Source organism: Rhipicephalus microplus, unplaced genomic scaffold, assembly GCF_043290135.1.
Source record: "Rhipicephalus microplus isolate Deutch F79 unplaced genomic scaffold, USDA_Rmic scaffold_198, whole genome shotgun sequence".
In the NCBI taxonomy this organism is placed as follows: Eukaryota; Metazoa; Arthropoda; class Arachnida; order Ixodida; family Ixodidae; genus Rhipicephalus; species Rhipicephalus microplus.
In genome coordinates, this window is record NW_027464769.1 from 232,230 (window position 1) to 255,935 (window position 23,706).

Here is a 23,706-nt window from a genome sequence, read left to right on the forward strand (position 1 = left end):
CGACTTCCTCAGCCGACACTCCCTCATCCTTCATGATCTCAAGGATCGCTTGCTTTCGTTTCGCACGGCCCAAAGTAATGCCGAGTTCCTCACAAATTTCGATGAGTTCCTTCACTTTAAGGTTCTCCATCGTTCACACTAGCCTCTTGCTGTTTGCCCCTGTTAAGAATCTACTTGCCGTACCAACTATAAGCCTACTACCAAGACGCGCAAGCAATTTTGCACACTCCCGTGTTTACCCCCTCCGCATTAACTTTGGTTTCAAAGCGCTTCGACTTGGCTTGAAACGATCAAAGCTCCCTTCAATGCTTCACACAGCCCTTCTCTAAACTACTACAACCTGAGCTAGAGTAGTCTGGTGAACTGAGGGGAAAACATCAGGCACTCACCACATCGATGTCGCTGACGCCGGTCGATCCCGCAGCTGCCAACCACTGTTGCGTAGCGTATGTTTATCAGCTCGCGACTGCTTCTGCGCAGAGCTGATAAGACGAGCGGACGAGACGACGGTGAGTTAAACAAGGTTTATGTACAGCATCTATACAGAGGCGTTACAATTTCGGCACTGGGGCCGACAGAGACTCGAAGAGCCGAGCTCTCCTCTCTAATACATAGGTCAACTTTTCGCCTAAGACCGCCGATCGCGACACGCCGCAGGGCTTCTTTTATTTGCACCGGGTCCAACCAAAATGTCCAATCAGAAGCGCCGCTGGTCGTCAGGGCAGATTCCTCCAATGGGGTTGCCGCGCCATGCGTCAGACCACCAGACATGAGGACGCCGGCTCGCTGTCACGTGCGCAGCTGACTCAATGCACGTGGGCCAGAGAGGCGCCGCCCGTGTTCACGCCGTTGAGATGTTCGCGTTAGGCGGACTGCGGGCTGGCCTTGACCCAGATTGCCTTTTTCAGAGGCACGGACGTTTGACGAGGACTCGCTGGCATAACAGTACCCAGCTGCAGAAGCAACTTCAGAAAAGACCGAAGGAGGCGTAACCATGTTGGTTCTTTTGTAAACCCAGCTATCCACGTGACTGCAAGAAATAGTGACGCGTGCCGCTCGTGGTAGTGAGTGGGCGTGTTTGCGCCACGTCAGCAGCTGCTCCAGAGAGCACACGCCAAAAGCACGGCAGCCAACGCTATCTCGTGAGACGGTTGGTTGTTGGCTGTTAACATTGAAACCACGGTTCAATGTAAACAGCTGACAACCAACCGAGGTCGCGAGGTGCTCCGTAAAGCACACAGGTGCACGTTAAAGGTTCTGGCGTCTGTCATAATCATACTGTGGTTTTTAGGGGCAAAGCTCCTCTTAGTTTAACCTTGTCACGCGTAACCGTGAGAAGAAGAGATGAGAAAGAAGGCAAAAGAGATGTACGATAATGTCTTGTTTGATTTCCTAGATGTCGTTACTCTGCCGCTACCCTCCGATTGGCTGCTGCACGCGCTTTGCCTGAGTGCGCGGAGAAGGAGTTCTTCTCCCAGTCTGCTGGGTAGTCGCCATACGTGGCGGTTAGTTGGTGGGGCATGGACGAAGCAGAGCGGCGGGCGCGTTGAAGACGTTCGCGCTCGGATTTTCTGGCTCGCGTCTCGTCGGTGTTACCCGCGTGCCACCTGCATTCTCGAACGTGATCGGTCAGATGAACGCTTGCACGGACGGACACATGGACAGATGAATGGACGGACGCTTCGCCCCACTCATCATCATTCACTCAGTTGATATGCTGTGAATTTTTTTGGCATTAAACCCCAACAATAAGTCATTAGTAACCACTACTATGGGGGCTCAGTTGCGCGGCACGCCTATAAATATCGCCCCGCCGCGGTGGTATAGTGGCTAAAGTACTCGGCTGCTTACTCGCAAGTTGCGGGATCAAATCGCGCCTGCGGCGGCTGCATTTCCTATGGAGGCGGCAATGTTGTAGGCCTGTGTGCTCAGATTTGGGTGCACGTAAAAGAACCCCAGATGGACGAAATTTCCAGAGCCCTCCACGACGGTGTCTCTCATAATCATATGTAAAGCATAAGAAACAGCAAAGTCGGTCCCTCCTGGGGACCTAATGTCGCATTCTGCGCTGATGCCGGTGATGCTAGGCATTTGCTAGGCGTTGAGAGAGTAGACTCGTACGTCAGCCTGTCCCAAACCATTCACAAATTCGCAAACTCCGACGCCAGAAACTAACGGGCAAAAGCGGCTGCAGCACCCTCGGAAGAAGTGCGGGAGTTAGTTTTGGGACGTGGTGGTGGATATTGTGGTTTCGAGACGTTAAACCCCACAAATCAATCAATCAATCACCTATAAATATCGCTTTCACACAGAGTTTAAGGCGATATGTACCGTTGGCATTTTGTAGGTGACGTGTGTATACGCATGTGTCCATGCAAGTCTCGCTTGTGTCTCACAAGTTGCTTTATCTTAAACATTTTTAAAGTGAAACCCTTGAAGCTCGAGGTCGAATGTCCACCGTCTGCAACGCCCGCCGCGCCATTGTTTATGAATAAACAAGCCACAGCTGCGCACCAGTCGAATTTAACCTCGCCTAGCCACGCATGCGCCAAGAAGCAGTGGCCTCCAAGCCACGCCCACTGACGGAAGCAGTCAGTGCAGCATTTGCACCGAATTTTCCCGGCGTGGCGCGGGCCGAGTTGAAGCGACGGAACACCCGTGCTTCTTCCGAGGGTGCTACAGCCGCTTTCGCCCCTTAGTTCCTGGCGTCGGAGTTTGCAAATTCGTGCTTGTTCTGGGACAGGCTGTGGTCCGATTCTAGCTCTTTCCACGCCTAGAAAATACCTAGCATCACCGGCATCAGCGAAAAATGCGACATTAGGTCCCCAGGAGGGACCGACTTTGCTGTTTCTTATGCTTTACATAGTTAGTGTAAACTTCGTCACTCTTTGTTAATATATTCCAATGAAATCACATTGACAGCCGGGGGCGAAGCAATGGTGCTGTTTTGGGCTCTTATAAGCAACAGGAGGTGATACCTGTTAAATTTTCTGAACTTTTCAGGCTAAACAGTACGTTGATGATGCCGTGGCCGCCCTGAATGGTATCACCACCAACATGGAGAAGAGTCTCAACGAAAGCGTTGTAAGTACAGGTAGCGATTGAATTTCCCTGCCTCGGCTGCTGCAGTTCAAACGTTGGCTTGAATGCAAGAGAAAAAAAAAAGCTCCGTTGTACCTATGGATTTGGGCGCACGTAAAAAAGAAGACCACGCGGTTAAAATTACTTCGGAGTTCACGGGCATTGTCGTACGCCTCACACTGACATCGTTGTTTTCGCACGCCCAAAAATGTAGCTTGTTGTTTGTGAGGAAGATTACTGTGTCACGGTCAACAACAACAACAACAAAAACAACAACAAAAAAGGATTGCACCTTTTTTATGTCAGCTACTTCTTCCTTTTATAATGAGGTAACATTATTAAGTAGCGCAGTATACGTGCCACGCACCTACTGTATCTTTATGATATCCGCTAAATATAGTCAGTAGTGACAATATCCCATTCAGTTATGCACTGAAATATTCACCATACGCAACGCAACATCGACGCAGCTTCACTAGGTTCCATCTTCACAGTAGTGGAATGATTGATTTAGAAAAAGTCGTCACGTACGCAGCATGAACGCTATCGTAACTCCATTTATTAGTAGTTCCACTTGCAAACTGTGCCTCCATAGCTTTCCCTCCACTGTCAGTAGAAGTTGTCCGTGTGCGTAGCAACGGCTATACGAGAACAAAAGCAAGCTTTTATTGCTGTGTCAGTTGTATATGGACACTGTCGGTGGGTCTTTGCCGCCGGTGTCGCCGTCATGTTACGGGTAAAGTCCAAATTCACAACATAACTGTGCGCATCGTATGTTCTACGCGAGTGATTCTCAGCAAAGGATATTTAGAGGACCCCTTGGGTATCAAAGGAAGTGATGAGGGACGCCTTGCAGCGAGACAGAACACGGGGTGGGGCAGTGGGGTCATAACACAAAATGCAGCGTGAAATGGGTGGCGTTTGCTTGTACTTGACAAGGAATGGTCTAATTTAGGTGCTCCATTTCAATATTGTTACCTAGTTGTGTGGTCTGTAGTCAAATTCAACCTCTTTCTAGCCATGTTTTCTAGAAGAAAGCATTACGCGCCTAGAAAAAAAAGCACGCCTAGAAAAAAGCATCCCTGCTTGGATGTGTCGCAACAGTGCAACAGAAACATTACAGCCACACTATGAATAAGGTAAGTATAGGTAAGCTCCACTAGTCTCTTCGGGTGCGTGGGATCGAATCCCACCGCTGCCACCACGTGGGCGAGCCGGGGTCAAGCGATGAACAACTTTATAGCAAAAACAAGAGTGATTATAAATACGATTGCGGCTGCAGTAGCTCATGTGCATTAACGACTTAAACAGTGACGTCGTGCTTTACGAGGTCTACTATAGTGGAGATGCTAGAATAAAACTTTCGTGAAATTTCTAACCGGCGGTACACTTCCTCCTACAGCGAAAGGTCGTTGACGTCTGTGATGAAATGCAGAAAGCCCTTACGATCAACCAGCAGACAACTTTCAAGGTGAGTGCCGCTTCGTCTGCCCTTTCCAGAATGTTTGATTTAGTTTGTGAGGGATCAAATCACTGACTGTGCAGTGTTTTGAATGGCACAAAAGTGCAAATATGAATAGAAAGCTCCCTGAGAGTGTCTCGAAACTGTCAAAATGGCATGGACGTTAACGTTGAGAGAGAAATGTGTACTTGCATGGACGATGTTAGGTTTAACACATGGGCTACCATCTTAAGCTGTTAACTTTTTCTGCCATGCCGTGGTGGTCTAGTGGTTAGGCACTAGACTGATAACCCCTACAAGGAAATTGGACGATGCTAACCACCGGAGAAGAACAGGCGAAAGAGCGTCGACTCGCAACTATATACCTGCGAAACCACCCCAATACATCTACCGCGCTTCACATGCGCAATAACGCACCATACGTCACATCTCACAGCGTGATCGAGAACATAGACACTCACTCATTCACTCACTCACTCACTCACTCACTCACTCATTCACTCACTCACTGCAGGCATTCGTTCTTCGCTTGAAGGCCACGCGGAGATACACTGCGTAACTCTCTCGACTGGGCCTGACGATAGTTATAGCGCGAGACCAAAACGACGACACAGAGACAAGAAGGATCGTGTCTTTCGTGTCCTTCTTGTCTCTGTGTCGTCGTTTTGGTCTTGCGCTATAACTATCGTCATGCAATACCAACTAGCCTAAGCTGCCACACTTCTAAGTTACATTTCTAGTTATTCGGGTTCTTTTTCGTGTGTCTTTCGTGTCCTTCTTGTCTCTGTGTCGTCGTTTTGGTCTCGCCCTATAACTATCGTCATGCCATACCAACTAGCTCAAGCTGCCACACGACTGGGCCAGTGAAGCTTCCTCTTTAATTGCTACGTTATTGCGCACTGCTTAAACGACGAACAATTGGGAGATAAAGGACCAGACGCACCAGGCACACCCGCCAAAGCATGTACCTTCTAGTCGTTCGGCGGCATAAGAGACCTTGCGGTTTTTCTCGTTGTCCATCACCTCGGTGGCATGTAGCGATTTCCGATGTTACGTGCAGGAAATGCTGTCGTCGAGCCTGGATCAGTGGCGTTATCTGAAGCGGAACTTCACTGCGGGACTGGACGGCGTCAAGGACATGCTGCCGAACGTACGCAAGATGGTCTACTCGGACATCGGAGCATACTTCGATCATGCCAGAGTTGAGGTCGGTGCCTACAGCGTTATTTCCTTTTCGCCTCTTTACTGCACCGAGCACGGGTCTAGTGTTTATGGGGCCCGAGTGCTCACGCGAAGGTTGCGAGATTGAATCTTAGTCGCGGCGACCGTATTTTGTAGCGTAAGCTACGCTGGTGGACCTTGAGCAGTTCCACGTGGCTTATTGAGAGCTATGCTGCGCATTTCCGATAAGCCATGACGTCACATGGCCCATAGCTGGAGTGCCGAACAGGGCCTGAAAGCTCGCGGAGTGTGTGCTGGCGCTGCTCTCTAGCCCATATGTCTATCCGTATAGTTGATACTTCGTTTATCCTGGCATAGCCGAGCTAAGCCAGTGCTACGTTTTCAGGGGCAAAGCTCCGCATGGTCGATGCTTGCTCGCTGGCGGCGGCGTTGTTGTACAGCGTAGCCAAGCCCTTGCAAGTTACGCACCATACGCCATGACGATGATGATTATCACAGAAGCATTGTGTGCTGACGTGCCACGGACCTTGCAGATGGTCGATAGCCTGTTGACCTTGGACACCGATCTATTAAGGCATGTGGTCCGTGAGCGCACATCCACGCACACATCCACACGTGCTGCAAGCGCTGAACGACAAAGTACAGGTTCAGAGCAAGGTGCACAAACGTCGTCTTTGCTAACTTCCGACTAGATTCGATACCACAATGAAGTAACAACAGAAGCGAAACTAAATTCACAACTTGACGCTACATACCATTTATGACCAACAAACATTGTATATAACTAAACCTCTTTGTCTCACATTTGCATGCATGAGTGGTCGATGTCATGGTTGATTCACGGTAACACCAAATGATCCCACTGCTTTCCCCACTCATCTTCATTCATGAAAAGAAACGAACCACCCCTTTGTAGCACGAAGCCACAAGGAAATCTGTACGGATTTTTCAGAAAGATTAGCTGCTTAGTTGCCAAAATATATTTCCTGGTCCGAAGTTCGAACCCTGGACCAGCGTCTTTCCGGCGCGGTCGCTCTGCCAAATGAGCTAACCATGTAGGAAGCTAGATATTGACAGCGCGAGGATGAATTCATCGACAACTCGAAGCACTACACCGCCACCCTGCAGGTTTCCGCGGAACTCATTTGCAATACTTGTGTTCATCCTCCTTCACTTCAGGAATATACCGTTTTTTTTTCAGGGTTAAAATGGTTGAGGCCTGTGTGCTTAATTCAGATTTACGTTAACCAAGACCAAATGGTCAAATATTTCCGGAGCCATTCATTAATGCGTAACTCGATTGCTGTGGCTTTGTTATCTTAAACTCTAGAAATAAGAATTCCTTTCGCAGAAATTCTGGTGTTGGTGTCATTGATTGTGAACGATAGATCAGTATGGTTCGTGATTGGAAATTCCAGGTAGATGTAAATCGAAAAAAAAAAACCGCTTCAAATGGAGGCATTCGAACACATGTGACCCACTTGCTACGTAGCGGGTTGCTTTTGGCCGATTGGCTACCACGCACGAATTCTCTATCGTAGTAACGATGAGTTAGTTGCACACATGTTTTGCTGATGGTACGCACCTCTAGGGGATGCTTCAGCATAGTAGAGGCTTGATTATCACCTGTGAGATGATGCTTGGGAAACAGACAGACAGAAGTCGATGCTGTGAGACCCCAAACTCTACATTTCGCCTCAAGCCACTTAGTGAGACGCGAATCAAAACAGGCGCAACCATCTCATGCTTGGTGCGTTGTTGTCGTTTTCTTCTAGTCTGGTTTTTATGGTCCGCATAAGAGCGCTATAGCACAAAGGAGCCAAAAGGCGCGCTTTAAATAATGCTGCAACTGTGGTTTCGTTGCCTTGCCTTTCCTTGTGGCACGGTTAAGTTGTGCACCGAAAAGAGAAATCAGGCTAGCCAGTGGAAGGGCGAAACGAACACGAAGCAATCGGTTTGTGTTATCTTGCATGCTTTACTTTTGAAAGGGAAGCTCGTGCTCAATCACACTTTAAGTTAGATCTCAACTCTCTGAGCGATATTGTTTGCACACTAAAATGCGCAGTTTGTAAGAATACGTAAAAAAAAACACAAAAATACATAAAAACAGCTACAAAAATCTACGCATGCTTTCCTGTAACATAAAAGCACAAATTGATCAAACATCACTACTCATACTAATATCAAAACAGTATTGAACGGGCAAGCAGCAGTCTTCAAGCTGATAAAGACTGAGGCTGTTAAGGCGAAAGGTTTTGATGCGGCCGTATTCCGTTTCAACAGCGTTGTAGAGGTCCACAAGATCGGAACCACAAAAGTTTCCTATACTAGCCTTGCTCCGTGTAGAATTCCACTTTGTTGCTATCGCAGTAAGGCTAGCTTTCTTTTCTAAATGCGATTCAATGTGGTTCACATATTTCATATGAGTTTTTAGAATTAAATATTGTGATGTATAATACTGTGAAGTAGGTGACATATATTGTAAGCGATACAAATGAACGAAAAATTGTGATTTAAAATATTTCTTTTTTTACACCTGTGCTTGACAAGATAGTTATTATGTCAGATTTTGTTCAGTATATATGTGTATTTACAGAAGGCTACCTCATGTAAATAATGATTGAATTGCGTCGTAATTGTAATCGGCCAAGAGCACCTGGAAAGAAATGAAACATTCAAGCCTTGCTGAGCAAATCACTTTCTTTGTTCAATGTGCGCAGGTCAGAGAGAATATTGGCGACTGCCGGCCGTTTTACATCCTCTACAGCAAGACCGTGGATGCTGTGTGCACTCAAGGCTTTCGACGATTTGTGAGCAACTTTTATAGAGCATTGGCTTTAGAGAATATTAAGCTGCACTTAACTCTGTTGTTGTTGTTGTTGTTGTTGTTGTTGTTGTTGTTGTTGTTATGTGGGGTTTAACGTCCCAAAACCACCATATGATTATGAGAGACGCCGTAGTGGAGGGCTCCGGAAATTTCGACCACCTGGGGTTCTTTACCGTGCACTCAAATCTGAGCACACGGGCCTACAACATTTCTGCCTCCATCGGAAATGCAGCCGCCGCAACCGGGATTCATCCCGCGAACTGCGGGTCAGCAGCCAAGTACCTAGCCACTAGACCACCACGGCGGGGCTGCACTTAACTCTGCGCGTTCGGATATACGAGGTCTTCATCATGCATTTCTACTGGCGTATCTCCAGCATTTTAACTTCATCTGGAACGGATGAATTTTTCGCGTAAAGTAACGTTCGGGCAGTTTTTTCTGTACCTCCATTAATATATTTCAAATTAATTTAGGTCAAATATACTTGGTGGCCCGGGTTACCTTTCTATTTTTTAGCTGTTTTTGCTTCCAAAAAGAGATGAAAATATGGGTGCGCGCGCACACACACACGCACATACATAAATGGCGCACACGCAGGCACCCATGGGTGCACTCCGTAAACCATTACGTTACACTTGTATCGAGCTGTACTGTTGCTGTCGGGCTGATTACAGATAACTGCAGCTGGATAACGGTGACGCTGGGTTGTCGTGCTCGTGATTCTGGGTGTAATTCTGGGCACTAATGCTTGCGATTCCTTTCAATGATATGGGCACTCGGCTGGATTTCACCGTCGGCGTCGATGTCATGCACCTTATATGTATGTGTACTTTGGCCCGCGTAGAGAATAAGGGGGTGTACGCTCGATCGCACGCCCATTATCTTGCAGTGGGGAGAATCGTGCATCTTGGCTAGCCTTTGGGTTTCTTTGGAACGATTCTGTTGTAGTCAGCGGGCGCACAAATGTCACTGTGTATTTGCGTTAATCTGTACCTGTGAGTACATTTCGTGCGTCCTTTGTGTGTGAGAAACGCGGGGCACGTTTGGATCTGCTTGCCATTCTGCGCGTGACCTTCCAATTTGTTGCTATCGCGTTCTTTGCCTCGCCTTAGCGGCAAAGCTGTGACTTTTTTATGATAACAACTTACAACTCGTACTATCTTCGTTTATCAGGGTGAGTTCTGGTTTTGCGTGTGGCTGTGGTTCGTCCTTGGAATTCCCTGCTCTATCGCGGCCTTGGCACTGGCCACGTTGTACTCCAGAACGACACCGCAAGCGAACAGCGGAGGGTAAGCCCACGCTAGTACCCAGGGCACCACTTTTTGTCTCAGAAGAGACCCCTTTTATATGTTTTTTGGTTGATCTATCTATCTATCTATCTATCTATCTATCTATCTATCTATCTATCTATCTATCTATCTATCTATCTATCTATCTATCTATCTATCTATCTATCTATCTATCTATCTATCTATCTATCTATCTATCTATCTATCTATCTATCTATCTATCTATCTATCTATCTATCTATCTATCTATCTATCTATCTATCTATCTATCTATCTATCTATCTATCTATCTATCTATCTATCTATCTATCTATCTATCTATCTATCTATCTATCTATCTATCTATCTATCTATCTATCTATCTATCTATCTATCTATCTATCTATCTATCTATCTATCTATCTATCTATCTATCTATCTATCTATCTATCTATCTATCTATCTATCTATCTATCTATCTATCTATCTATCTATCTATCTATCTATCTATCTATCTATCTATCTATCTATCTATCTATCTATCTATCTATCTATCTATCTATCTATCTATCTATCTATCTATCTATCTATCTATCTATCTATCTATCTATCTATCTATCTATCTATCTATCTATCTATCTATCTATCTATCTATCTATCTATCTATCTATCTATCTATCTATCTATCTATCTATCTATCTATCTATCTATCTATCTATCTATCTATCTATCTATCTATCTATCTATCTATCTATCTATCTATCTATCTATCTATCTATCTATCTATCTATCTATCTATCTATCTATCTATCTATCTATCTATCTATCTATCTATCTATCTATCTATCTATCTATCTATCTATCTATCTATCTATCTATCTATCTATCTATCTATCTATCTATCTATCTATCTATCTATCTATCTATCTATCTATCTATCTATCTATCTATCTATCTATCTATCTATCTATCTATCTATCTATCTATCTATCTATCTATCTATCTATCTATCTATCTATCTATCTATCTATCTATCTATCTATCTATCTATCTATCTATCTATCTATCTATCTATCTATCTATCTATCTATCTATCTATCTATCTATCTATCGTTATCGCTAATAATATTTTGGAACATCCCAACCAGTTCGGACTGCTCATCCGACCTTTTTTTAACTGCAACATTTACTAAACAGGGGAGATGTATTGTGCTCACGAAAAGAGTCTTCCTAGCCATAAAAGCTCTAAATGGACGTATATTTGAAGGGAGTCGTTGCTACGTGAGTGGCACCGCTCGAAAATGTCCTTGATCCCTGAACTAAATTGTAATCACTGAAGAACAGCTAGAGTTGCTCATATTTATAAGTCGGTTTCATTGCTGGCTGGGAGTGCGACAATCTGTTACGGCTGTGTTTGACCGATGCCGCATTCGGGTTCTAATTCATGCCTTGATGAAGGCCCTGGTGTATGCTTCTGATTTATGTATTGATGTATTCTGCTGTATACCTTGTGACGGGGGACCGAATTCCCATCTTGTCGTCCGTCTCATGTCGCATGGCTATGCAGTGGTTGATACGAACCTAAAATAAGGACATGCCAAAGCTCGAAATCAATATAATATAAACGAACAAGGCCTAAATATTAGTAATATTATTTACAATAAAGAAATTATTGCAAAAACTTGCCTAACGTTGCGAAAAATACCTTTTATATCATGCAGCTGGTTAACGCAAGACACTTGCCACTTCCTCGCCAACTGATTTGGGTGCACGTTAAAGAACCCCAGGTGGTCGAAATTTCCGGAGCCCTCCACTACGGCGTCTCTCATAATCATATGGTGGTTTTGGGACGTTAAACCCCACAAATCAATCAACTTCCTCACCAACCGCACGTTTGCTTAGGGAATCACTTGGTTGCCCGTTCTGCACTACTTACCCTGGTGTCGCGATAGTTGAGCCGCATTAAGCACAGGATTTAGAACGGTGCCGAGACCTGGACAGGGACAGCATTTTTATCGTGGGGATTATACCCGCATTGAGATCTACGAAAGAATATTATCAATGGATTCAGTGCGGGTTTGAGAACAACACCAAGAACACGCGCTAAAAAAAAAAAGAGAATTTTAAGAGCGAAGTTCCTTAGACCCGCGCCCCGCCGTCGAAGCTCCCCGCCGCATCACCGCTTGCACCCCACTCCCACCTTTCGTTCTCTCTTTCTTCGTCTCTGCCCTCCCCCTCAAACCGGAGAACGCGCGAAACCGTGGCTTTAACGCGTTGTTTTCAACCCCGTGGCATTTTCGGGGTTCCATTCCGTCCAATGATTGGTCAGCGGGTTGGTCCTTGCGTGACCTGGCTCGCGCCGCTCCGCACGCTCCGCACGCTCACTCACTCGGTCGTTCTCGCTACCCAGCACAACAAACGCTCTCCCCACCCGCTCTCTACCCTACCGCCTTCACGCAAGCCAGCAGCGAAATCAGGCGCATGGTCCTTAGCGTCCCATTTCTAAGCAGACTCCCTCATTGGTCGGGTTTATTCGTACACGAAACTGCCAGTTTTTTGTTTGGGGGTTTCTTTTTTTGCGTATGCCAAGAAACATGGAATGACTATTGAATACTTGGAGCCTATGGTTAGTTATACCGCTCGTATGAATGATAAACAATGGTCTACATTTCGCTTTTTTTCGATGCGCGTTGACACACAAACACCGACCGGTACAAATGTGCCTCTCCATAGCGTTGTTTCTCTTCCTCTTCAGGGGCGATGGCGACGCCTAAAGAGCGTGTCGACTCCGTTCCTTACACGCCCTGATGACGTCAGCAGCGTGGATAATACTGATCAATGGTGCTCTAGGCAATCCACGGGAAAGGAGGCCATGGAAAACTATTCGGACTTGTGATTAATTGATCTGTCGTGCTTTTCATTGAGAAGACCGACAGCACTGTTTGGGCTCGACCGATAAGGGCCCACTGATCTACCAGTCTTTAGTCATTGTCTCCGTTATTACGGAACATTTAGAAGGGCCCGTCGCATATTTATTCGTGTTTATTACCCAAACTCTTTACCGCAAGGTCTTTTTAGTTCGCTGATATTTAGGTGACCTCTCCTTATGTTTGGCGTCTTAGTTACCGTTATTTACGGTGATATTTTTTACATTCGGTGTTTTAGTTACCGTATATGTATGCTGATTCTTCCTTATGTGTATGGTGTGTTTGTTCTATGTGCTGACTCTGCCGAGAAGCTGGAACTGGCCAAGCTGCTTGCAGTGCACGCAATGATGACGTGTGATGTGCGCGCTCATTGGACGATTTTGCAACGCGTGGCTGGTCACGTTACATCTTGATTTACGAAGTTTTGATTGCGTACAGAAATGCACGAAGTAGCTTCGTTCAGTAACAAAGTATGTCTTGAAATCGCACATTTCATAGAAAAACTATTTTGATTTCTAGGACAGCCGTGCATGCGAACGTAATTATTAATGAGCTCCCTATGAACGCCGGCGTTCGGAGGCGTAGTGTAGCGTGGTGCTATTAACATCATGCTTAGGTCTAAACGTGAACGACTGAGTGCATCACGTGTATGCTAACGCATGAGAAGAGCAAATAAACAAACTTCAACAATTTATGCAACTTCAGTTGCACACAGCTGTCTTCACAGTTCAGCCCGCGTACGGAGCCAAATTGTGCAAGTTCTACGGCGAATATAGCCGCGCCTGAGAGGTAAGAGAGATGGGGACTCTCTTTTCTGGATGAGAATAAAAAAATAAGTTGAACCTCATTTTCTGCAGTAAGCTCTTTGCGACGGGACGCAAGGTACACCAGTGAGTTATTTATATTTGCTTAAACTTATGCGTGGTCATTTCGCATTATTGCACGCGTGAATTTCGAGGTATATGCCTTTTAGACATATACCTGTATTTTAACGGGGTACAAATCTTCGGGGGATAAAGGCGGCGCCTATAGCGACGTCAACTCGTGGGGAGAATTCCCCACAAATGTCTCCCGCTCAAACGAAAGAGGAGTAGGAAGGGGGTGACCAGTATAATAATGGAAGCTTTAGCGAGTTGGTACGCGTTCATCTTAATTGAACAGCGCACACGAGATGACGACGACGAAGTAAAATAACGCAGACAGGCGCCGACTCGTACCTAACATTTATTTGGGAAAGAACAGCTGATATATAGGTGAAGTGCTACTTAAAACAATAAAGCACAAAAACCAAAAGCAATACATCCAAACACTGCGCAAGCAAGGGGGAAAAAACGTAACATTGGTATCAACTTCTGCAGGTGCTAGAAAGATAGCCAAATTCTGCGTCGCTCAGCGCAATCGATGGCATGCTGAGCGACGGGGGTTCGTCAACGTGCATCTCAATCTAAATGAACAGGCCTTTTGGTTTTCACTTTCATCGAAATATGGTAACCACGGCTTTATTCTCTGTGATGACATAACAATGCCGTATAAGCAATACTTGCATGCTCCTTGTGGTGTATAGATAATTGGCGTAATTAAATGAAAAAAAGAAAAGTGGTGCTTAAATTTTATTATCAAGAAAGAAATGGCGATTCACTTCACTAGATGGCAGCGGGCATCTTCCGTTCTGTTGATCGTTGTTTCTGAAGCGAGCTTTTAACCGAAGGTAGGGAGGCCTGGAAGAGTAGGCAGGCCCGGAATAGTAGGACCTGGAAAAACGAAACAGAGCGTGAAAATACGCCGTTTTTAATTTTATCCTATGTTGATAAGAGTGAAAAACATTGATTTTTGAAAACTCTGCGAAACGTTGGCCAGAAACAAAGCATTTATTTGTTTTTGCGATTTGTGTTCTTGCTTTCATGGCGACCATGGCGACACACCAGCCGCGATAAAAGGAGCGCGGAAAATCTGTGCACCGTGTGTTAATCACAGACCTTTATGTGATCACCGGATACCAGAATCGTCAGTTCTGCTTTTACTAAGCTTACTTGGGCTTCTTTTTTTTTTGCCGAGTTACTCGTAGAATATTTTATAGTCTCTTGCCGAGTTCTTTACGGCTTGTATGCACGTTTGCAGCAAAAAACAAACAAACGGTTAGCCTTCATCACGTTCATCAATAGCGCGTTCGTCCTCGTTCAATGTAAACTGAATGATTCAATCATTAAAAATTTCTGCGGCTGTTACGTGCCAAGACCACGATATAATTAGGAGGCACGACGTATTGAAGTGCTTTGCGAATTTCGACCATGTGGGATTCCTTTCCCCAAACTGACGTCACAAAGCACACAGGCCTTTAGCGTTTCGGCTCCATCGAAACGCGATCGCAGCACCCGGGATCAACAGTGCGACCTTTGGCTCATCGGCTTATAGCAGCGGAAGCACGGCACAACTACGGTGGACAGTCCAGTGATTGAGTTTGCTGCCTGTATTCAACACGGTCCACTTACATTGGATGCCCAGTCCTGTCTGTAGTGACGACGTAATGCCGACCAGGGCCAGTTGAAGCAGTATGTTGCCTTGCGCGGCCGAGTTGACGGCTTGCACGAGGGGGCAGGCGAAGCTCTGAAACGCTGTGGACAGCTGGTTTGCCGGAAGTTGACGAAGGAGGCACTGCAGTGTACAAAAGCGAAGAAATATGTAGTGCCTCAAGAGGTACTCTTACAAATTCTGATTGCTCATTAAAAGTTGTAATGCACCGTGCGCGCATGGTTATGATGAAAGTTTTAAAGTGTTCTCGAAAACTATCACCATCTCGCCAGCGCACGGTATCTTCATCTTCTGCTCCACAGCGTGAACACGTGTGGCCAGCGAGCGCTCTCCCGCAGCGGCTATTTGCGGTGTTGGTTGGAAGGAAAAGGGTAAAAAAAAAATGTTCATTGCATTGCCGCAAAGGCGAAAAATTGAATGCGACATCAACAATATGAAAGGTCACGCGCAGAATGGAAAACAGATCGAAACGTGCCGCACGTTTCTCACGCACAAATTACGCACGAAGCATACTCACAGGTATGGATGCACACGAATAAGCGTCTCATTTGTTACTTCGCCGAGGCTGAAAAGCGTGGGCTTTTCGCGAACAGAGACTGCAATGATTGCAGTGACCTTTGTGCGCCCGGTAACTACAGCAGAATTGTTCCACGCAAAGCCAGAGGCCAGCCAAGGCGTACGATTCTCCCCTCCTCGCCACCACGAGATAAGGGCGCGCAAGGGAGCGTCGCTCCCCTTCTCTAAGCCGGGCAAAGTACGGCGTAGGAGATTAGAGTGGGCGCCACTGCGCGATGTGGCAACGTGTGCTCACTGCGCCATCTTTCTGGTAATGCAGAAAACACGACAGTGGTAAGTGGTAGATATAAATGGCTTGCCGTTTGAACGATGAAGAACGTTCTCCGGGGTGGCTCAGGGGTTAACGCCTCGCTTTCACGACGCAGAGGTCCCACGTTCGATTAGGCACACCCCAGTGCTTTCTTCTGAATTTTTTCTTCTTGCGTTTTCTTATATATAGATACGTATACATACACGGGGCATGACATCGACGCCGACGATGGCAGCAAAATCCAGCCGAGAGTGTCCATATGATTGATATTGCAATAAAAGCACTTCTTGGTGCAGCCCTTTAGGGAGCACGGTGCAGATCCATCAGGGGCGGTGGAGGAGAAAAAAGAAAAGCAGAAAGATAAAGGAGTGGGAGCACTCGGAGCACAGCAGACGCACGACAAGAAAAGGTAGAAAAAATTTAGGGAGGAAATCTGGGGCGACGGTCTTAGGAGTCCGAGGACAGGGCTCTGATCGGCGAGTGCGCGGACGGAGATCACAGACTGAGGGCCGATCGGCGAGAGCTGCATCACAGCAGGCGACTGCGGATGATACAACCATTCAGTACGAGTTCCTCAATGCGAATTCCGCCTGGGGCTTGATGGGTGAGAACTAGGGACAGAGAAAGAAAAACAAAAGTAAAATGAAAGAGAAAGAACACATCTCGATGATGAAATAGAACAACGAGGAAAAGAAACACAACGACATACAGCGAGAGACATAGAAGAAAACAGAGACCAAGACAGAAAAAGAATGACAAACTGAGAAGCAGAGAAACAATCATATGAATGGAACGAAGTAGAGAAAGAAATTGAGAAAGGGGAAGCAAATAACAGAGAGATAGAGATAAAAGAAGAAACAGAAGACCATGGAAAGAGTGAAAAAAAGGTACAGAGAAAAACAATATAAAGGAAGAAAGAGGAATAGAAAAACAGAAAGAAAAAAAGAAAGATAAAGAGAAGAATATAGAGAAACAACGAGGGTCACCCTGTTCTGCTGTTGGTTCCAAGCTGCGCCACCAGTGCAAACAGAAATAATTTTTACAGGGGAACTGTAAATCATGCACCTGCTTGATTTTGAGGTGTAAATCCGGGCCCATCCTCGAAGTGAGAGAAAAAAAAACGCTCGAGTTTCTCCGAGCAAGCTATTACGTCACATTTTGGCGTCATTACATCCCGACGTCATGTTGCCGCAGATTCATATTTATGAAGTCGTAACGCCAGTCCCTGATGGCACCATAGCGTTTCCTAATATTAACTACACTCTGGCGCTGCAATCGTTCAGCGAGCATCAGAATTAAGCATAGTACACAAATTTCCCAAGTTTTCCTGCTTGCGGGCTTCGGATGTATTTGTGCCTTTGTTTATTGTTGTGTTTTGATTTCGTTTTGAATAAAATAATGAAGAGTGATAAACTTCGTGAGCCGATTAGAGCTTATGAGCCTAAGAGGTTAACGGGAGGAAGTGTATCTGATGAACATTTGCTTATTGCCGCTTCGTGACAAAGCAGCTCCAAGCCAAGTGAAGCCATGTGGGCCTGAAAGTACGAAGATTAGACAAAACATTTGTGTACTATTCATCATTGCCATGCTGGCAGAAGCGCCTGTTTGTTGCAGTTTGCATAGACACTAGCGCCAGAGTTCTCTCTAGTGTGTTTATAGGAAACTCTATGGACAGCACAACGTGACGTCACAAGGCGAAACATAACGACGATCGGTGAAAGATGGGCCGATCTCGAAATTGACATGAGATTTAGAAAATATAGTGCGCAAGAACTTGTTGGACCATGTGTATAAATAAACAGGGTTAGCTCTTGTTTCTTCGCCTGCTTCGTCGTATTTTCGCGCTATTTATTTCTCCCAAAGCTGCCCACACCATTCAGCTCATCTATTTGACCCCATTTATCTGAAAGGCTGTTTGGCCGGTGGGCCGATCCTGGATGCCGTGTAGGAAATTAATGAGACTACGTCTTTCGTACGTGTTTTCACCGGGTCAACCGAGTATAGACTTTGCGTCGGCGCAGTCTTGCGGAGGGTGGTGGGCCGATCCCGGAGGCCGTGTGGGAAGCTCATGGGGCTACGTCTTTCGTTCGTGTTTTCACCGGGTCAATCGAGTGTAGGCTCTGCGTTGGCGTGGTCTTGCGGAGCCATACGGGTCGACCACTCGTAGTGACACCATCCGAGCAGCGCCCTTACTAAGAACGCCGAAAAAAGCAGAGGCGGGAGCGCACCCTTAAACTCCTTTACGCCGTTCACCTTACAAAAGTCAATTGATCCAATGTGTTCTTTTTCAAATGGTGAATTTCCATGGCAGATTTGTAGTGGCTGGTGAACTCTGTGCCGGAGCACTCCACTGCGATGACCTCCGAGATGAAGGGCCACGCTTGTCATCTCGGAGGTTGCGGCAACACAGATGATTTGGCCATAAAAAGATCAATGGGGGGGGGGGGGGGGGGGTTAGCATGCATCTACATCCGGAAGCGCTCAGAATTCGTCGCGTTAACGCAAGTTGGCGCTGCGATGCGCTACTTATTGTTTCCGAGCCGCGACTCAGCCTTCACGAGCAAGCACGGATAGAAAAGCGCTCGGGTAGTGCTTGCGTCGGTCACGCGGTACACCTTGCTCTGCGCATGCGCGAAGAGCTTGTGACTTCTGGTCGAATCTGCCGCTTCTCGTGGAGTAGAGAAAGCTACTCTGTGGAGTAGATTTGTTGGTGGAACTGCTTCAGACCCGCCAAATAAACATAGGCAATGCACTCTCAATCTGCCCATGAAACATGGTTGCTCCGCGTGAAGCCGGAGAACTGCTACCCGAAGTGCTCCGAATGTGATGTCGGAATTCACCACAAGATCTGCGTATTATTTCACTAGCTGGGAGGAATTAAATCGCGCTGTTACCTAAGACTCCTAAGGCCAGCTTTAGTCTCGGCTGGCCAATTGCTGTTGGCGAGGAAGCGCCTGATGACAATGTGATGAGCCCCGAAGAACTGTCGTTGTTCAATGCCAATCTAATAACGCTGTCTTTCAATGCCCACCGGCAACAAGCTCGGTTCGTGTAGTGGGGTATTTGCTGTCTCTAATGCTTTGAAGTGGCACTATTTACTAATAGGAAACTTCAATTTCTCGGATATAAATGACAAGAAAGCCTCCTATACAACTTTCTTTTCATGAGGAAGTATACAGCCAGTCCAGAAGTCGGACTTGACATTAGCGTAGGGTTGTGAAGGGTTCAACGCCAGGGTAGCCAAGGTACTTCTGGCTGCGACAGTTAATAATAATAATATTATTATTACGAATCGTAGTGGCCAGAAATATGTGGACCAGATTTGAATGCGAGCAGTTTGATAGTTAGGCAAAGTGTGGCAGGTCTTTGAAACGATCCAGAAATAAAGAAAAAATAAAGAAAACTTCACTTACCATAATGGCTTGGAAGTCAGCCGTTACCATGCTTGTCTGCAAGATAAACATAATTTCACCGAATTGAAGTGACATATATCTACCAGTTGTGGTCACAGCAAAAAACACAAAATGAGGGCGGGGGATCAACAATATTGCCGTGTCATACAAACAAGGAGAGCGACGGATAAAGAAGAGGCAGGCAGGCTCACTAGGTTGGCAGGCAGGCTCCCTAGGTTGCACCCGGTTCGCCACCATACACGTAGGTGGAGGAAAGAGGAAACAAACTGGAGAAAGGGACGCTAAAACTGAAAACGACCAGTGCACTTGCTCACAGAAGCTTTCACCACACGTTACGAGAAGCTCACCCACTGCCAACTGTTGCAGAGCACGATTCAAGTCGGCTAAAGTCAGTAGTATCCTTGAAGACTGGCAAGGTCTGACTCGAAGGTATCGAGGGCTTTCAGTACAGGTTCCATCTGATGGAATGGCGGAATGGCAACCCGTCGGCATGGCATACAATGTTCCTTATGCGCGTGAGTATCTCATAAACGGTTGGTCATAAAGTTTTCACCTGCGGCCTGCTGTTAGCTTTACTTATATCTTTTCCTTGCTCGTTAAGGTATTGAAAATGACAGCGATTGGTGGGTAACAAACTATGCGATGGCAACATGACCGACGAATTTCATACGCTGCTGGTGCTGCTACTATCTTGAAAAACAGGACGTGCTGCCCATGCTGACAATAAGAAGTAATTCAGCTAACTGCTTCACGAAAGCACCGCTTAGTGTAGATTCCGATATGTGTGTCGGATCTTCGTAATTCTAGACACAAAAGTGTTAAAACACTGTGTTTGCACTTCCTTATGTCGAACTTCGTCGAGAACTGAGGGAATATTTTTCTTTTCTAAGTTAAGTCATTTACTTCACAAAACTGTGTTAATAAGCTGATTTTCTGACGTAACTTCCGTCATGAAAATAGCACAAATAAAAGCTTACGCCATTTTTTTTACAGCACGGCGCGAAACTTTTTCTTAATGGTCTTGAGCTTTGAACTTCTAGAGAGAAGGTTGCTTGGCCAGGTTCGTACGACATATTGGAGGCAAATAGGGCTGGAGAGAAAAGATCAGGCCAAGAAGGAAGAAATGCAAGAGCACTGCTTTCCCTCCAATGTGTTGCACTTCTGATTTACTGGGTTACCTCTGGATTACGTGATCGTTCTATGAAATCGCATCATGGTCGCATTTTACTTCCAGTTGTCTAGCGTATACATCCAATGAGCACGTTTTCGACGAGTTTGGTCGCTAATGTCATGGGCATCATACCTATTGACAGAACGGGCGTGGCGTTCACCTCGGTGGTGAACAACTTACGGTGCTTAGCTGTTTATTTGAAGGTCACGGGTTTCATCCTGGCCACGGCGGTCGTATTTCGATGGATGCGAAACACTCGCGGCTCATGCAGTGTGTGATGTCAGTGCGCTTTAAGGAACACCAGATGGTCAAAGTTGCCGGAATTCTTCACTATGTCGTGACTCGTAATGATTTCGTTGGTTTAGCTCGTATAGCCACAGATATTAGAGTACAGCGTAGGGTAGCCAACAAGACGCCTTCCTGGATAGCCCCCTCCCCCCTCCCTCCTTCCTCTGCCCTTTGCTTTTCTGCTTCCTTGCCTCCCTTCTTAGATAGACGTTATTATTAGTGATGCGTAGCTGTCAAACTGTTCAATATACCCAGTGTTCAAAACATTTGGGCTTTTATGTTGATTGCGCTCGCACGTCGAGCTGGAAAGGTTAACGCTCTCAGGAAGTTCTACCTTTGCTTTCCCCCTTTCTCACACCAATTTAGTGCATTATTTAATCTTAATGCTCTTCAAGACGTAAAAACCATGTCAAGATAATTATCTGATGTGACTTTGCCAGCGGCAAGTTTCAGCGAGTCTACTTGCATTGAGTTGCCTTGCTGACGCGGTAGGAGCAGCTTACCGTAGTCGGTTGTCCAGCCGTGCACATCTGCAGGATGTCACCGGTGCACTGCACACGCCAAAGTCAACAAATGGAAATCAGTGGGAACATCATCTTGCTGACTTCTCTGGCATCGTAATGAAAGAGCCAAATAATGCTAAGTTCTGTGCAATATTGAAAAGGAATAAGGAAAGTACACAGACTGCATGGGCATTCATCGAATGAAGACTTTAAAATGGTTGTTAAGACTCCGTTCTAAAACGTTCTGTTAATTTGCTTATAAGATTGTAAGTTGGCGTTAGTTCTCATTTTTCTTAGTGGAATACGTCAGTGACAATGGTCTGCGAACGCATTAGGTGCCAGAAAAAAAATGGCTTCAGGTTTCGTTTGCTGTAATAATCAACCACAGTACCCCACAAAAATAAAACGCGCAATATATTGGAATGAGCTTGGTCTCAAGCAGGTGGAATCTATACCTCTCTTTAGGGCATCTAATGTGGGTTGAGGCTTCATTTGGTGCCCCGCCGCGGTAGTCTAGTGGCTAAGGTACTCGGCTGCTGACCCGCACGTCGCGTGTTTGAATCCCGGCTGCGGCGGCTGCATTTCCAACGGAGGCGGAAATGTTGTAGGCCCATGTGCTCAGATTTGGGTGCACGTTAAAGAACCCCAGGTGGTCGAAATTTCCGGAGCCCTCCACTACGGCGTCTCTCATAATCATATGGTGGTTTTGGGACGTTAAACACCACAAATGAATCATCAAGGCTTCCTTTGGTAGAAAAGTTCAATTTTAGAATTTTGCAATCACCTGAAATAAATTTCTTTATATTGTTGCGAGTGACTGTGTTTATTTACAGATGAGGTGAAAAGACGTTGTGAAATAGCAGCGTACTTCTGGGACAGGCCAAGAACGCTTCCACCCAACCACACAGTCCAGGCGCAACCACACAGTCCAGGCGCAGCTCCACTACTCTTCTTCTTCTTCCGCGTCCCGTAGGCTCGCGCATCTTCGTTTCATTTCCCCCGGCGGCAGACGAAGCTCGCCGAGCGCGATAAATAGGCCTATGATGGTACTGTTTGAGGCGGGCTACGTGAACAACTTGCGTAGTGCGCGAACGCCGGTTATTGGCTGTGACTCGGGCGACAACGTAATTCACGTCACTGAGACGAGTGACTATCACGAATGGGCCGGAATAGTTCGCTAGAAACTTCCGGTACAATCCTTTTCTACGAACAGGAGTCCACAGCCACACGTAGTCACCAGGAGAAAACTCTACGGGGATATGCTTGGCATCGTAGCGACTCTTGCTGTGTTCTTGCGAAGACAATGTTCGAAGGCGCGCTAGTTGACGTGCTTCTTCAGCGCGACACAACGTCTGAGCGATGGACAGATCTTCCTGATGCGAGAAAGGTAATAGAGTGTCCAGAAAACTTTGTGGATTTCGTGCGTAAAGCAGAAAGAAGGGTGAATGTCCAGTAACTTCATGCTTGGCGGTGTTATACGCGTAAGTAACAAACGGTAAGACGGTGTCCCAGTTCCTGTGGTCAGCATCAACGTACATCGATAACATATTCGTGAGAGTTCGATTTGTTCTCTCAGTGAGACCGTTAGTTTGCGGATGGTAAGGGGTGGAGTGGCGATAAAAGGAGCCACAGAGGCGCAAAATTTCTTCAACCACATCGGCCATAAATTGTCGTCCACGGTCACTGATGACAACCCGTGGAGCACCATGACGCAGTATGACCCGTTGTAACAGAAAAGAAGAAACAGCGGCTGCTGTGGCCGATGTCAGTGCGTCCGTTTCCGTATAACGCGTTAAATAATCCACGCACACTATAACGTATCGGTGGCCCGATGGAGTCTTAGGAAGGGGTCCGAGCAAGTCAATGCCGACTTTTTCAAAAGGGGATGTCGGTGGAGGGATGGGCTGCAAATAACCCGCCGGGGCAGTGGTGGATGGCTTGTGGCGCTGACATATAGCGCAGCTGGTGACGTACTGTTTTGTGGTCTTCCACATTTTTGGCCAGTAGAACCTCTCACGTAGTCGATGCAGCGTACGTGTGAAACCGAGATGACCAGATGTTATGTCATCGTGCGCAGAACGAAGGACGACCTGGCGCAGGCTTTCCGGCACCACTAGAAGCAACGGGAGGCCATCGGCTGAATAGTTTCTTTTATACAGCAAGCCATTTGAAATTTTAAAGCGCTTGTCGACGGAGTTATGTGCAGCTTCGAGCAAAGGTTTCAGAGTA

The 23,706-nt window shown here is 46.3% G+C and overlaps 2 protein-coding genes across 2 annotated transcripts in view; one reads left to right on the plus strand and one right to left on the minus strand.

Moving 5' to 3' along the window:
• The window catches only part of LOC142791900 (uncharacterized), a 67,725-nt gene extending 54,284 nt beyond the window's left edge, over nucleotides 1-13,441 (plus strand). Inside the window, exons 7-11 of the mRNA XM_075885576.1 lie at nucleotides 3,004-3,084; nucleotides 4,484-4,552; nucleotides 5,604-5,750; nucleotides 8,446-8,535; nucleotides 12,576-13,441. Coding sequence (XP_075741691.1) covers nucleotides 3,004-3,084; nucleotides 4,484-4,552; nucleotides 5,604-5,750; nucleotides 8,446-8,535; nucleotides 12,576-12,716 — 528 coding nt within the window. The 3' untranslated portion in view covers nucleotides 12,717-13,441. The remainder of the gene's footprint in view (nucleotides 1-3,003; nucleotides 3,085-4,483; nucleotides 4,553-5,603; nucleotides 5,751-8,445; nucleotides 8,536-12,575) is intronic.
• A 903-nt stretch (nucleotides 13,442-14,344) lies between these two features.
• Nucleotides 14,345-23,706, minus strand: part of LOC142791899 (uncharacterized) — a 42,950-nt gene continuing 33,588 nt past the window's right edge. Inside the window, exons 7-10 of the mRNA XM_075885575.1 lie at nucleotides 21,478-21,525; nucleotides 19,516-19,551; nucleotides 15,237-15,399; nucleotides 14,345-14,498 (exon numbers count right to left, since the gene is read on the minus strand). Coding sequence (XP_075741690.1) covers nucleotides 14,446-14,498; nucleotides 15,237-15,399; nucleotides 19,516-19,551; nucleotides 21,478-21,525 — 300 coding nt within the window. The 3' untranslated portion in view covers nucleotides 14,345-14,445. The remainder of the gene's footprint in view (nucleotides 14,499-15,236; nucleotides 15,400-19,515; nucleotides 19,552-21,477; nucleotides 21,526-23,706) is intronic.